General features: G+C 35.2%; 1 protein-coding gene across 5 annotated transcripts in view; it reads left to right on the top strand.

The window, feature by feature from the left end:
• LOC115213083 (neuronal acetylcholine receptor subunit alpha-6) overlaps positions 1–12,500 on the top strand; it is a 357,620-nt gene that overhangs the window by 241,854 nt on the left and 103,266 nt on the right. For all 5 annotated transcript variants that reach the window (XM_029782002.2, XM_036504309.1, XM_036504310.1 and 2 more), the window contains 2 exons: positions 4,079–4,123; positions 9,328–9,437. In XM_029782002.2, the coding sequence (XP_029637862.2) occupies positions 4,079–4,123; positions 9,328–9,437 (155 nt within the window). The remainder of the gene's footprint in view (positions 1–4,078; positions 4,124–9,327; positions 9,438–12,500) is intronic.

The following is a 12,500-nucleotide window of genomic DNA, read 5'->3' on the forward strand; positions in this document are numbered from 1 at the left end:
TTCTGTTTTTTACATAAATTTTCATCTGTCCTGCCCGCCAAATTTGGTTCTGGTGTTCGCTGAATTTTTCCTCTAGAGAACTTTCTTTGTAGTTTGATCGTTGATGATCTATTTCTAGCATACGGCCGACTACCTAGCAATCTTGCCCTGCCAATATATATATATATATATATATATATATTATATATATATATATATATATATTTCTGTATATATTTCTGTCTACCAAACCACTCACAAGGGCTTGATCAACCTACGGCCACCGTAAAAGACACTTGCGCAAGGAACTGCATAATGGGGCTGAACTTATGACAACATCGTTGGGGAGCAAGCTACTCAGCTTTCGCCTAAATATATATAGTTCCAGCTTGTTGATGATCCCACACCCGCAGTACGTTATTTAATACACACCAAAAGCACATAAACTGATATGCAAACGAATAAAAGAAGAATCATTTTAGTACATCTTATCCTCGATAATTTGTGTGGTATAGTACCCCCAACCCCTTTGATGATCTGTGTCGTCTCTTTGGGTCCTTAAATTTTCTTTCTGCTCACAAGATGGTATTAGCATTGCCTATGGAGATGTAGTAACTAGTTGAAACGAGTCGAGGTTTCCCTCTCTTCACTCTGAATACAGATCCTGAGGTTTAAAAGCGGAATCTATTTACACAGCGAAGTTAATTGTGTATTAAACGTATGCAAATACATATATTTACAAATTATTATTTTCAAACGCTCTATCTCAACACGGTAATTCATATATATATAATACACTTGTTTAGCGGTGTTAATCATTGCTCTGCTATTATTCGAAGGCAGAACATTCATGAGCTTTCGAATATCAATTTAAACCACAGTACTTATTGTTTAAAATCCTACTACTTCTTCGATTACTATCAAATGTGCGCGCAATAACATTATATATGTGGAAGTGGATTTTAAAGGACGGTCAAGCTGGAGCCTTGTAGGGGTGCTTTCGTAAAACATGCATATTACCCACTTCAGATCCATGTTCGTGCTCTGTATTCGCTCTTTTGTGTTTGTAAGTCTGGGAGTGGTGATTAAAGTGTGTGATTATAATTAAACAGTTCATTTTGCTAGTCGATGTCATACTTTCTGCGCTTAAGCATATTTTTCTGCGCACTTGGCGTGTGGCATAGAATATGCGCGTACAAGTGTAAGCATATGGGTTTTGTATTGTCAAAATATATGCGTTTGGATTTCTGGTCAATGTTGTTGCGAGCACCCCCGTGTATATGCATGGGTGTGTAGAGTGGTGTGATGTAGTGTGGTGTGATGTGGTGTGGGGGGGGGGCTTATAGGGAATAGTTGGTGTAGTTCTATGTTGAGTTTACAATAGTTTACTTGAATCTGCATATTTTCGAATGTGAACAAAACCAGGAAATCAATTTGATATGTGCATGAGACTGTCCGCATGTGCATCTATGTATCTGTATGCATGTGTTTGTGTGAAGATTATACATTATGTGGGTTGTATGCACGCAACTGTGTGCGTTTGCAATGTTATGAGTCTGAAAGAGAAGAAGGTTATAGTGTTAGATAATGTATGCGTTTTTGTGTATAAATTTGTGAGCGTGAGTTGCTATCATATTAAAGTCGATACATAAGCATTTATGCAGTTTGTGTATCCTAATACGGTCTGTGTATTCAGTCTATATGGATGTGTTACGAATATGCACGCATTTATTTATATTTACCTTTGTGTTCTTGTACCTTTGGGTGAGTGTGTATATATGTGTTTGTCAATATGCAGATGTGTTGTGTCGTGTATTTTTTATGTCTTTCTATAGATATACGTGGTACGGTCCAGAAGGATCGTAACGATTAGCGTGAGTGTGGCCATTTCGTATTTGTGCATACAACACATAGATCATCGAGTACATGTTACGTTAGTCACTGTGGTTGGCGAGTGTGTGTAATGTGTTATAGCAACTGCACGCTGTTAAAGAGTAATTGCTTCTGCATGGTTAAGTGGATGGTGCTAAAATTGCAGGTTAACGACCTATGTTGATTAATGTAGATGTTTAGACATCTTAGGCATACAGGTGGAGATGGATTCGGATATTTTGCTGAGTAGTGGTTTGTTCACAAATATAATGTGAATGCTTTCTAGTGTACATAAATTACAGTCTGTCACAACTATAATGTTATAGGACTGATTGTCTAATGACATGTTGCTTATACGGCGTGGGGTGTTCGCGAAGTTGCCAAGCATAGCAAAGGATTTAAGTGGTGATTCACTCCTTTGTTCTAGTTAAATGAAGTTGTGATCTCATTGGCAATGAAGCAGATGCTGGGAAAGAGCATACTATTATTTTGCAGACTCTATTGGTTTTCCTGTTAAGGCTATCAGAGTTTATTCCAAGTCAGTTATATTTATCGATGTTAGAAAATACAATGGTCTGCGCTAAGTTGTTGGGTGGTAGAGTATGATAGTTCTCCTATATTCCTATTAAAGATTTAAAATTACTATTGACAATGTTAAAATGCTGTTGTAGAAGGGAGAAGGAGTGTCTGGCAATGATGATCTTCAGCCATGAATTATATGAGTGTTATATCAGGTGACTTTGAAGGAGTAGTTAAGTGGTTAGCCTCTGTTGTTCAGTAGGGCAGTAGAAAAGATTTCTGTTATTTCTCCGTTAAATCCAATCTTGCACAGAATATCAGTATAGTACTGAGAGTTGTTCTGAAAAATCATGCCGTCAGCAGAGAGTAAAAAAGTGGAGTGAGTTATATTTTTAATTATCTTATTGGTGTCAGACTACGGGTGATTGGAGTGTATGCAGCTGTGCTGTAATGTATGTATACATAAACATACATACATATATACATATATATATATATATCATTGCTAAACAGGACAGAAAATATTAAGGCAAGGCAAACATCCCAAGTCGTTTCCTATAATAATATTTTATACGACTTGAGATGATTGCCTTGCCTTAATGTTTTCTGTCTTGTTTAACAATTATATATCTCATAAGGGGGATCAGTCATATGAATGTGGCTAGGGGCAGGGCGGGGTGGTGGGGGTGTTACTGATGCTGCATCGGAAATCTGCAATGACTCCATAACTACCGTCTCGACTGTAACCATGAAGCCCTAGTAATCCATTACAGCACTTACCTAGCGTACCTAATCGCTTAGATCACATGTGAACTAAACCCCTATGATATATATATATATATATATATAATTCATAATATTCTATGTTACTTTTGACAATCTTTTTCCAAGAGTGAAACCGGTTAAGTAAATAAACATCTTTTAAATTGCATTTTCAAACCTTCTTTCGTATATATATATATATATATATATATATATATATATATAATATATATATATATATATATATATATATATATATATACCGGAGTAAACACATAAATGTGAAACAAGGTGGAAAGAAGAGTACTCAAATACCAGTGGTAGAGTAATATGTTTTATTTAAAGCAGCAGAAAATTCAACAAAACTGTTACTCTGAGTTTCCCGTTGCCGTTCATCGGACAGTTTTTAGCAAAGACTGTCCGATGAACGGCAACGGGAAGCTCAGAGTAACAGGTTTTGTTGAATTTTCTGCTGCTTTAAATAAAGTATATATATATATATATATATATGCATAATTGTGAGAATGTGTGTGTGACAGAGAAATATATGCGACACTAGGTGTTGTAGCTGTCTGCAAGAAAGGTGGTAAAGTTAGAATTTCTATATTTTGAATAACATAGTCAAACCTATTTTTTTATATTTGTTGCTCCTAAATCAGAAATTCTCCATGTCACTGATAACAAGAATACAACCGCTTGTAGACAATCTGCCTGGTACAAAAATATAAAATTTATAAAATACTTTTAAGACAAACAGCTACTGGTTTTCAAAAATTTTTTATCTTTTCTTATTCATCTTCTTGTAGTGAATTTATATGCGGTGAAATAGTGAAATCAGATTTTGTTTCTGAATGTTTCACCTTTCTGTCTATAACATATATCAAAAAAGAAACAGTTCTCGCTTGTTTGCGCTCATTTTTATTTTACATTCTACCTATATTTTCAGGACGAGAAAGAACAGACGATGCGAATCATGGGATATTTACATCTGGTTAGTAAATAGTTGTGCTTTCTCTTTCTTCTATAATTTTTTTAAAAATATATTCCTATATAATGAAGAGAATGAAGCAGTAGAAAACTTCCTCTAATTGAACTAAAAAGAAATAATTTTATCGATGATAACTAGGTGACATCAGAGGAGAGTAACTAAATACACATTTTCTACAGATTTCTTTTTATTTCTGTTTTTCTAAGCGCCGTTCTTTTCATCTCAAATGGCTGATATCTTTAAATGGAAAATAATTTAATGCTAAAGACAGTTTGTCTTTTACGTACAAGGCATTTTAAATAAGTCATTGCGTTTAGATATATGAAATATAAGTAAATATACTGTAATCTTTGTTTTCGAGACAGGAATTCTGTGTCTGTACATGATGTATTGTTGTTTTCCGATAACCCTGATTGGAATGATATTGAACGGATGATTGTGATTTTCTTTTGACTAAACTATTTCCATCTACCTTAGTAAATTCCTGATATTTCGATGATAGAATCACTTAAATTGATTCCTCTGAGAAGTACATCAGAAAAAGTGGAGTCGCTGCAACAATAGATATACAAAAATTATATAAGAAAATTGCAAATAAACAAGTACTCTCACAGATTATAATTAGAAGAATAATGATTTCTTATATCAGTGCAAATATGCAAAGTGAAAGTGAAGAGTCAATAGTATCAAGCAGTAAATGACTGGTACGTATCTGATAGACGCTAGGAGACCACCCCTGGAAGACCACCCCTGGAAGATTTCAACTCAAAATGTTTGAGGGTCAAAATATAATTTAAAGCCTTTATTCTGAAATAATGACTTCCTGTGTATTGCCATGTAGAACTTTCCAAAGTAGCTCCGTTTTGCTAATTAAACACTTGAGATGTACTATCAGCATGAAAATCATTACATCCGTAACATAGTTGATATACAGAGCTTTAAAAAGCACAGTAGAAATTAATAAGCGCTGGGGAATGTACAATTACATCAAATGTAATTTTTGTATATAAACATTGCGATTCTTGTAAGTAAATAAATTATGCCACGTCTTGCTATTTTCTGACGAATGATCTTATGACTAAATTAGTATTTGAAATAGATGTACCGTATATTGAAATTTTCTGATGAATGCTGGAATAAGACGAGTTGTGTAACAACTTTTATATTCAATGTGTATTTTATCAGTAGTTTGATACTATAGAGCATTAAATGAATGCAATGTGGACATACCATAATTTTTATGAAAATAAATTGGATAGTTTTATGTTATGTTCTTTCAAGATTAAGAAATCGTATATGGAAACTAACAGGTAGCCTCACATTTTTATTGAGTAGGTGTCCGAAGATATTAGGAGAGAATTCATCGCTGTTAAAATAGAGTGTAGATTAAAGGAAGTTCATAAACGGGTAATCCTGATATCTAAAATTAACAGACGGCAATGCCTGCATTTTCTTATTTCCTAATGCATCACAAACTACCGCGGAATATTTGAAGGTATCTAATTTACTTATTACGGCTCTTGCGTAGATAACATGTGCTGCAATCTGTGAATGCAAAGTAATAATTTACTGGGTTGTGCTCTTTAGGCGAAATACGATAACTGCGACTGCAACAGTTGACGTGTTGCTAGAACAATTTAAGATGCTGGACAATCGCTTCAATTAAGCTAAGTGGTGGCAAGTGTTGGATGCGTGATGAGGAAAATGATATATTGCAGTGCACTACAGGATAAAAATATATGTAGTCTTACTTTTCCTTACTATTTTATAGTTCTAATATGTACATATTTTGTTTCTACCAAATTCTTTCCTTGTTTAAGTAGTAAATGTATGAAAACGATGAATAATTTTCTCGGTATTTGTGCTTGTTTTCAAAACATTCTATCTTTCACCTTCGCTTTTAACATTGGAATTCTTCCTTCAGAATAAAATAATCATACTAGCTGAAATACCGAAACGTAACTCAGAAATTACCTGAATGAGTGAGAAAGTTCAAATCAATACCAACTTTGCTTTTACAATCGATAACTCTTGAAAATCTTTGAATATCTGAATAGCGTAGAAAATCTTCTAATAATATGTAATGCAATTTATTAAGTGGCATAAAAATCCTTAATATAAAGTTATTTCAATAAAAGTTTGCATTACCGTGGTGCTAATAATGGCGGGAAGCTGTCGGAAATAATGTGTCGCTTTTGACACTTTATTAAACTCTGTTCTGTAGTAAATTTAGAAAATGAAATCCAGTCCTCCAGTAATAAAAGTTGGAATTACCGTCTCTTACCAGACTGCCATGGAAAATGTTTATCACGAGAAAATTATTTAATGAAAGGAAGGCGTTATTATATTCGTAATCATTGTCGAGGAAATAAAACTATGTCAGGCCCGTTTTCTGATAATTGTTGTTTAAAATGGATTGTGTTCGAAGCAAACTAAATATTGTATTGGAAAGAAAATATAAAAGACCATTCAATTTTTGACACTGTAAAGGATGATCACTTCATAATTACTTGGTAATTAATACAGTGGAGAATACATATTACCCTTTAGTTACTACATTGTTAAAAGATCACTGCCAGATCGAACAATATTCTTTACTACAAGTAGAGCATACTTTAAATATATTGTATGATTTTTGGTTTAAATTTCTTCATGAATAAAATAGGGAATGAAATAATTGGTAAATGTATCAGAGTCAGTTTCGTTAAGTGTTTAATTCTATGCTTATGGATAGTTTTTCCAGGTGCATCAAACGTTAGAAGTATTCAATCATTTACTGATTGAATCCTTTCGTTTACAATCCGATAGATAGTACCACAAAAAATGTTATTCGAATATTTTCGACTAAGCCATATACTGTAAAAAGGTAGTACAAGAAAAAAAGAACACAAAGTCATGTAATAATGCTTTTCAACTGATGCAACGTAAATGTAAAATATCGTCAATTTAAAATTCTGATCTTGGTTATATTTCAAGGTTAATCTTTTATTTAACCTTATTACTAAATAATGTACATTGTAAAACATGTTGTGAGGCACAGGTGTGGTTGTGTGGTAAGAAGCTTGCTACCCAATCCCATGGTTCCAGATGCAGTCCCACCTCGTGGCACATAAGGCATCTACTATAGCCTCGGGGCAACCTAAGCATTGTGAGTGGATTTGCTAGACGGAAACTGAAAGAAGCTTGTCATATACGTGTGTGTATGTGTGTATGTGTCTTTGTGTCTGTGTTTTTCTCCCACTGCCACATCACAACAAGTGGTGGTTTGTTTATGTCTTCGAAACTTTACGATTCGGCAAAAAAAAAACTGACAGTATTAGTACCAGGCTTAAAAGTAAGTACGGGAGCCGGTTCGTTCGACTTAGAATTCTTCAAGGCAGTGATCCCGCATGACTGCAGTCTAATGACTTAGCATGTAAAGCACGACGCGACACGATCGTGGCCGCCAGGCACGGGTCGACAGCCCACGATCGTGGCCCAGACAGATGCATTTAATTTATGGGTGTTTGTTGGGGTCAAATGTCATTCAAACGCCCCGATGCTCCCGAGAATGCAAGAGGAGTAGTAGTTCAACTAATGACTATTCAGATGACGTAAGACTTGCCACCATTATATACTAAGAAGACATTTTAACTACTTTTTGCTTTTTATGTATGTATGTATGGTAGTCTCATATTCATAAAATCTGCTCAGCAGTCCATGTTATGTAATGTAAATCCCAGCGCTTTGTGGGTTAAACAAGTAAACTATAAAGATAAATCTTGTCTAAAAATCTTGTCTAAAAATATTCCATTGCATAAATATTGTCTAAAAATATTCCATTGCAAATAAAACTCAATAAAACAGAATCAAGGTGATAAACACCTAGTGGTGTAATCAAGTCAAAGCATGTCGGGCGCCGAATTAAACCGTATTATGAAACTCCACGGCTCTATTTTAAAAATACTGCATATCACATATGTGAGAAATTATTGATGATAAGGACTTTAAGGATGTTTTCTTTTTTTTAATATGTCCTTGATGGTTGATTTAGATTTCCGATTCGTCATTCATAGCATGCAAATATACGATACAAAATATTTCTCTTACCTAAAGTACTATGGTCAAAGGTAACAAATGATTATTTTTCTGTTCTAAAAATGTTCTCATGTTTGAAAATCATTATTAAAATGCTAGACTAGTTTACAGAATTGTTTGCACGCCGTGAAAATACTTAACGGCATTTCGTCAGTCTTTGCGTTCTTAGTTCAAATTCCGCCGAGGTTGACTTGGCTTTTCATCATTTCGGGGTTGATAAAATAAGTACCGGTTGAGCACTGGGGTCGATGTAATCGATTCAGCCCCTCCCTTGATATTGCTGGCCTTGTACCAAAATTTCAAATCATTATTTATTTCTTTATTGCCCACAGGGGGTTAAATATAGAGGGGACAAACAAGGACAAAGGGATTAATTCGATTGCATATACTTAATTAATTGACCCCGAAAGGGTGAAAGGCAAAGTCGACCTCGGCGGAATTTGAACTCAGAACGTAACGGCTGACGAAATACGGCTACGCATTTCGCCCGGCGTGCCAACGTTTCCGCCAACTCGCCGCCCATTTAAATCATTATTGAAATGCTTGGCCGTGAGCAGGCAGAATCGTCAGAACGGCGGTCGATATGCTTAGCCCATCTTCAAGTCCTAAGTTCAAACACTGCCGAGGTAGACTTTGCCTTTCATCCTTTCCGTATCGATAAATTAAGTACAAGTCAAGTACTGGGATCGATGTAACCAATACACCTCTCCTGGTGCCTATAGTAGAAAGGATTATTAAAATACTAGAAAATAAAACAATAGTTTCTGATTTAGGCACCAGGCCACAAGTTTTATGGGGAGAGCGTTAGTTGATACAAACCATCCCCCTACATAACTACACTTAGTACTTGATTTGTATCGATTCCAGAGGAAAGAAAGGCAAAGTTAACTTAGACGTGATCTGAACTCAGAAGGTGAAGAGCTGGTAGAAATACTGAGAGTCTCTTTACGACCATCTAACGATTCAGCCTATCTACCACACTTATATCATCATCAACATCATCATCATCATCATCATCATCATCATCATCATCATCATCATCATCATCATCATCTACGTTAAACCAACAAATCAATATGAAACATTCTATTTAATATATATAATATATATATATACATGTTTTTTCGTAGGATTGGACTGACCACCAACTAAAATGGGCACCTGACCGTTACGGTGGATTGAAACATCTCGTCTTACCAACAGATAAAGTTTGGACTCCACAACTTCTTTTAGGCAATTCGTAAGCATAATTATTTTGAGCTTTCAATGTTAACTTTCAAATATATTTTTCTATAAAATTTGTAATCTGCCTGAGTCGATAAGTGTCGGCCCCGTCCTCAATAGGTCTACCCTAATAAAGAAAATCCTCAATAGGTCTACCCTACACTCATCAGTCTTCTATTTAATCCAGAGAAAACATCATAAGCAATAATACAAAAGAAAACGCTGGGCTACTGGTTTCTCTGGTGTAAGTGCTTTTCTACATTGTGTCTTAATTCCTGTTTTCTGATCCGAGTTGTTATGGTTTTAGTAGCAGAAGAAAGGGTTAATGTATATGAATTATATAAACACAATTTCAGCGTGGAACATTTTTATAAGCCATTTGTCAAATTATTTTCGTCGCAGTTTCAAAGCGTGGCTTAATGATTAAGGTATTCGACTCACGATCTTACGGTCGCGAGCTCAATTCTCAGCGAGGCGTTGCGTCTCTTGAGCAATACACTTTGTTTCACGTTGCTCCAGTCCACTCACCTGATAAAAATGAGTAGTACCTGTATTGCAAAGAGCCAGCTTGTGTCACATACTGTGACACGCTGAATGTCTCTGAGAACTACATTAAAGGTAGTCGTGTCTGTGTAGTAATAAGCCACTTGCACGGTAATATCACGTGAATTCTGATTTACATTATAATTTAAAGTGTTTCCTATAAAATACCTTCGGAAAAACTAAGCTGACCGATAATTGAAATTTCACTAATGTATGAAAGAGGTTATAGTTCAAATGGAATGTTTCTTTTTTTATAAATTCTCATAGTTTATCGTTAATAGACATTCTGTATTTCTAAAGTTGCTTATTAAATGTTATCAGTAGGAGTGGCTGTGTGGTAAGTAGCTTGGTTATGAACCGCATGGTTCCGGGTTCAGTCCCACTGCGTGGCACCTTGGGTAAGTGTCTTCTACTATAGCCTCGGACCGACCAAAGCCTTATGAGTGGATTTGGTAGATAGAAACTGAAAAAAGCCCGTCGTATATATGTATATATATATATATATATGTGTGTGTGCATATGTTTATGTGTCTGTGTTTGTCCCAACATCGCTTGACAACCGATGCTGGAGTGTTTACATCCCCGTAACTTAGCAGTTCGGCAAAAGAGACCGATAGAATAAGTACTAGGCTTACAAAAAATAAGTCCTGGGGTCGATTTGCTCGACTAAAAGCGGTGCTTTTACCTTGAAAATTATTGATCTTGAAAAATCAAGATCAATAATTTGCATCAATATAAATCCGGTTTCTCCTGGTACGAGATATTCAGTCAAACTGTAATTCTGTGATCTCACAATAACAATAAGTTTGTAGCAATAACAGATACACGTTGATAGTTGAGATCAATTCTGCTAAAGCCGTTTGCGAACTGTTAACTGCCATTTAGCTATGACTCATTTGTTAAATTGCTGCTTTACAAAGTGTCAACAAACACACACACACATGCATACATACATATACATACATATACATACATATATACATACACACACATATATACATACACACACACACATATATATATACACACACATAAATATATATGTGTGTGTGTGTGTATACATATATATATATATATATATATATACACATACATGTATATATAGAGAGAGAGATAGATAGATAGATAGTTCAAATTTACAGGAAACAAAAGACGTGAAGAAACAAGCAGATGTATTAGTTTAACGAAGAATAGAAAACTTTTTGGCGTTTCGAGCCTAAGATCTTCCACAGAAAGGATTGAGAGGGAAAAAACTGAGGGAGAAAAATTCTGTAGGGATTAACGGTTCAACATGATAAAATCTTACGTATGTGCGTTCTTGTGTGTGGATGCATGTATGTACATACTAGGTATAGTTGTGCGTTAATGTGTACATTTCAATGCAACTAAAAATTTGGTATATTTCACGGAAAATGTTTAATATCGCGGACAATGCCAAATTCAATATATTGATGGCAGACCCCATCAGAGTAATGAGAAATGTGTTCCGCATATGCGACCCAATAGAGTTAAAGAGACACATACAACACTTCGTTCGCCGCATGCAGTTCTCAGTTTACTGCCATAGAGAAAGGATCAGGGTATACAATGGAGCCATGAGGGAATTTGAAACTACCATAGTTAACGACTGGAATGTTATTTGCCCACTCTATAGGAGCAAGCCATAGAATACCATTGGACTAAAAAGTCTATAAGAAGGTTAACTCATGGTATGATAGCCACAAATACCAGAATGTCATGTTCGTCGACACCACCCCTAGAGGAGAACTGGCGTACCTAGACAAGATTTAGCGAAGAATTAAGGTTGTAGAAAGGTCAGTAGAACTTACCCTTTTGAAAGAACCCCACTGTACTGATAAGAACTGTATTATATGTAGATTTAAACCACAAACACACTGTAAAGCTCAGAATGTAGTCTATAGTATAAGAAATACAGAGAGAGGGTGCAGAAACAAGACAAGGACGTACGCAGGGGAGACAGTACGGAGCATAGGAGAACGGGTAAATAACCATTGGAGGGAACTTAAGAAGGAGAAGAGTTCATTGGTTCTATACCAGCAGGCCGAACAGGAACACAGGAGCTCACTCAACAACATAGAAGTTAAAATCTTGTCCATACACAGAACAGACGCAACGCTTAGACAAATTACGGATTCTACACACATAATAGATGAACCTAGCCTAAATAGAAAACTAGAATGGAACAGAAGCATACTCCACACACACACCACAACCTATGACAGAACAAGATCCCCATAGACTAATGATAATCTGAAACTAATACAATAGACAGATAAATAAATGGAATTAAATAATTACATACATAAACAAAATATAATAAATTAAATTAATACAAACAAGAAAGAAATGAAAAATTAAGTAGACAAAACAAATTATTAAGATGAATAAAAGTAAATTAAGCGAACGTATATAAACAGGGGGTACTAATAATGCAGGTACCATACACATTCCCACACACAGACTTACTAAACATTGACACACACAGACTTACTAAACATTGACACACACAGGGATA

This window comes from Octopus sinensis, linkage group LG6 (assembly GCF_006345805.1).
Source record: "Octopus sinensis linkage group LG6, ASM634580v1, whole genome shotgun sequence".
Taxonomy (NCBI): Eukaryota; Metazoa; Mollusca; class Cephalopoda; order Octopoda; family Octopodidae; genus Octopus; species Octopus sinensis.